General features: G+C 40.6%; 1 protein-coding gene across 1 annotated transcript; it reads right to left on the bottom strand.

Annotated features, from left to right (window-relative positions):
- Window positions 1-369: 369 nt before the first annotated feature.
- LOC104156713 (eukaryotic translation initiation factor 5A-2) lies at window positions 370-3,667 on the bottom strand. The gene is made up of 3 exons (XM_009703177.1): window positions 3,567-3,667; window positions 1,927-2,058; window positions 370-1,242 (listed from the first exon to the last, which is right to left on the bottom strand). The coding sequence occupies exons 1-3, from the start codon at window positions 3,600-3,602 to the stop codon at window positions 1,183-1,185; spliced, it is 228 nt and encodes a 75-aa protein (XP_009701479.1). The 5' UTR covers window positions 3,603-3,667; the 3' UTR covers window positions 370-1,182.
- Window positions 3,668-4,075: the final 408 nt, after the last annotated feature.

The raw sequence follows: 4,075 nt of genomic DNA, 5'->3' as shown, positions 1-4,075 counted from the left end.
AAGCTACTAAGTTGTTAGAGGCATGCATGCGTGTTTCAATGACTCACCACTCCCTTGGATAGGAGCTAGCTTTCATAACTATGTAGCAATTTATTTACTTTTATCGTTAAGCCATGGTTATTCAGTATTGTCTGTCAAGTCTATATTTTGAAAGTATGATAGTTTTATTTTTTTAAAAAGAATCACATGCATTTAGTTTAGGCTCAATGCTACAATTTGTCCCACTTTTTGAAAAACTTGTGGTCCCTGTGCTACAAAAATATGGTCTGAACCTGAAGATTAAAACCTAAAGCTGGAAGCACTGCAACAGATTCCCATGGAGTTTGTCACCCTTTTATAGTTTAAGATAAATACAATAAAGGAAAGCAATTGAACTGCATTTTTCTATTTTATTTTTCAAGTCTGACAAAGGCCTCGAGTGAAAGTCTATAGCTTTAACATCCATTCTCACCTTTGCGTCCCCTTGATCTATCTATGTCTTATCTACCCAATACTCCAAATGCCTGCCTAAACCACAGGTAGGCTTTGACACCATTTTATCATTACAATAAGCCAACAAGTTGGCAAAGAAGAATACAGAGGTAATACAGTTAAGTTGCACATGGCCACTGGGGCTTGGTCAAGCCAGCTGGCGTTTTTGATCACTTGAGTTTCTTGGTCTAAAAGTTGCGATTGGCACCTACAGTTCTGCAAGAGTCCCAATCCACAAAATACTTAAGCTTTTTAAAAAAAAAAAAAAAAATCTACTTTTATTGTCAGTTCTACCTAAACATGTCAAGAAAAATACTATTTGTGCTCTAGGTCACTTTATAATCCTAGATACCTACCAGCTTATCTAAAAGCCCCTGAATACTGTATTTTGTCTGTTCATACAGACAAACACTGTTTTGCTCAAGCAAATAAAAATATATCCACTAGTAACACCTGATTGGTTTCTTAGATCCATAGCTGAAACCCACAGGAATGTTAAAATAGTTACAATTAAGGAATTAAAATCTCAGTGATTTTGAAAACTGCCAGTTAGCCTGCAACACTAATCCAGAATCCAGCACTGCTTTTTAACAATTCAAAAAAGAAATGAGGTTGCTTGTGAAGGCCAGAGCTTTGGTGACAATAAGAACCAAATTTATAGATCTGTGGTTTGTCCAGACCTGAGCAGTTGCCCGAGCCTGGCGATCCTCTTTATTTGCAAGGCTTTATGGCTACAGCACATTCTTCATTCATTGCACTTATGACGGATATCTGGAAGAAAAGACAGAGAGGTGAGCTCCAACCCATGCCAGAGGAAACGCTTCTAGAAGTTACAGACTTCCACATTTTAATATCTATCCCATCTCTCCTGAGAAGAAAAAAGGAAGCTGAAGCTGGTAAAATTCAGTCATTAGAAGACTTTCCACCATATCTGCCCTTCCTACCAATTTGCTCCTCTGCTGCCTTCTCTTTGCCATATTGCCTGGGCTGGCAGCTCAAGGTTCACGCAACAGAGGAAGACGAACAAGCTCCTGCAGTAGAGCCAAACCTGCAACTGGCGTGGCCCAGGACAGACTACAGTCTGCACAGCTGCTTGCAGACAGGTTTGCTAACACAGCAAATTAAGACTACTCAGGCTATGTCACAAAGCTCTACACTTGGTCCCGATTAAGAAAGCCTGGAGGCTCCCGGCCACACTGTGTGGACAGCACTGTTAGGATTTATCTAGACATTCGAAACACACCCGTATCACCTTACTGTCAACTGAGCCAGCCTTCAGTGCCATATTGAGTGCTCCAGTACAAAAGGTCCTTCTACATCTCAAAGGACCAGTCCCCGTGCTTCTAACCCACTCTTCACGGAGAGATACAAATGGTCAATATGACAGTAAGACTTCTTCATTGTATAATCCAGTGGAATTAACCATAACTCTTCTCATCTGCCCTCTATACTTACCTGCACATCTTCATTGGCATTGAATTTTCCTTCTATTTCTTTGCCAAGATCCCCTTCTGGCAACTTTAGATCCTCACGAACTTCACCACTTTCTGTCAGCAGGGAGAGATACCCATCCTGAATACCTATCAGCTGTGAAGAGAAGTTCACTTTTAGGAAGTTTAACATCAGTAATCACTAGTAGGCAGTAGCTGAACATAAGCAGAAGGCAGGGAACTCTACCTGTTACATTAATTCTTTAGTACAGCATTTGTAACAGTTAAGAACCACCAAATTTAAGCCAATTTTTAACAACAGTTTAGAGGGCCGAGAATTAGCGCAAGTGTAGCAAAAGCCAGTCTGCTATGAAGAACCACCAGAACCTTCCTGGTTACTTCCTACTACATGGGGCACTGCAAAACCCATCCTTCTGATTTAGAAAACATACTGCTTCCAGGTCACTGGTTCAGCTTTTTACATCTGTGAATTAGAAACAGTAACTGGAATGGTGTTCACTAAACAGCACTGCTCTTATAAAGTATACAAAGTACACAACGGTTGAACTGTACACTTCCATACCTTCATTTGTTTTCAGCCTAACCAAAAGCCTGAGCTAATGGGAACAGCTATTTTGACAGAGCAGGTTAGGGAACTTGGAACCCGTAACAGTAAACCCAAAAGGCAGCCCTAACAAGTCTGATAAACAGCAAGCAGCAATAAGGACCCAGGAACACAAGAGAGAAAGATCACCAAGATAACAGTAAGAATCTCTTGGAAGGTCTGAGCCCTAAGATAGGCTAGTCACACTTTATTCAAACAGCATTAGCTGTCCTGAAAGGTTGCTAACACTCTGAACTTTGGCTTTGTCAAGCAATTACAGCTTTCCAACAGATGTGGATCTATCAGTTCCTGACCAGAACTACTCCCAAGACAATGGGAAGATAGCTGACGTGTTACAACTCAAAACCTGAATTGTGCTGCTCTTAGGAGCTCACTATCCACATCACAGAAGGCATTACAGAAGTTATAGAAGCCTGCCAAGTTCCTTCCGTACATATATATACTTCATATCAGAGCTCAGAAACACCAGAATTACTTGAGCTCAACTAAAGCCAGCTTCCACACAAGGAGCTGAAAGCACTGTGGCAAGTTAGAATTGGCATCAGATGCAGTTTAAGACTGTCTTGTTGATTCATCTACCCTATGTAAGGGTGAAATTATAAATTACAATATATGCTTAGATTCAAATTTACTTCAAGTGCATTATTGATTATCCTTTAACTAATAACAACTTGCAGCAGGGATAACCTCTCTCCAGATTCTAAAGTATCACAAAGAATAAAGAAGTGACCTTACAACATGAGCTAGAAAAACCATGGTTCTGAATTATGTCTATTAGCTGTCATTTCTAAAAATCGCTACTGCACCATGAGGTTGTTAGTACAGTAAGGAGCTCTCCATCAGTGACCTCCGACAGTTTTAGCAATTCAATAAATGCTCCGAGTTGAGCAATGTCATGTCTAGACAGGCAAGTTCCATTAATTCTGATAACAGTACTTTATTAACGGAGAGGCAAGCTCTGGGATGAAGAGAGTTTACGTGTGGTATTTGGTGTATAAAGTCTCTTAATCTGTGAGAGGATACAGTGACCATTAACTCACCTGGTAATCATTCCTCTTGATATTTGGAACATCCATGTTATGAGTTGATGGGCAAATATCTTCATATTTTTTACCAGTGAAGATATCAATACCAACCAAATGAACCTATAGGGTAAGAAAAATAACATCAGTTACTGTTGGTCCTAGAGAAGCAAGATGCCACTGCCATTAGTATTGCTGGTTCCAGGCAGTTTTCTACGAGATCACATGTAATATCAGAATCTGCCTAGACTCTTTGCTTGCGGTACGAAAGCAGCCCAAGCACTGAGAGGAGGCCTCTCCTACCCTTTCATAGCACACTATAGAAACACCGCACGACAACGAAGATCAGCCACTGTTACCTTCCATAGCCACAGCCTTCTGTAGTTTTACAGCAGCAAGCTAGAGCTCGGAGTATGCAGCGGTTAAGAAAACAGTGATTTCAAGTTTTAGCTGTTTTGAGAAACACAACAGTGTTGGTGACAACGTGAAGGTTAAGGGGAAAAGAAGAGGCGGTCATGCAGAGATAT

This window comes from Cariama cristata, unplaced genomic scaffold (genome assembly GCF_000690535.1).
Source record: "Cariama cristata isolate BGI_N322 unplaced genomic scaffold, ASM69053v1 scaffold36556, whole genome shotgun sequence".
NCBI lineage: Eukaryota > Metazoa > Chordata > Aves > Cariamiformes > Cariamidae > Cariama > Cariama cristata.
This window is presented reverse-complemented; position numbering and strand designations above follow the sequence as displayed.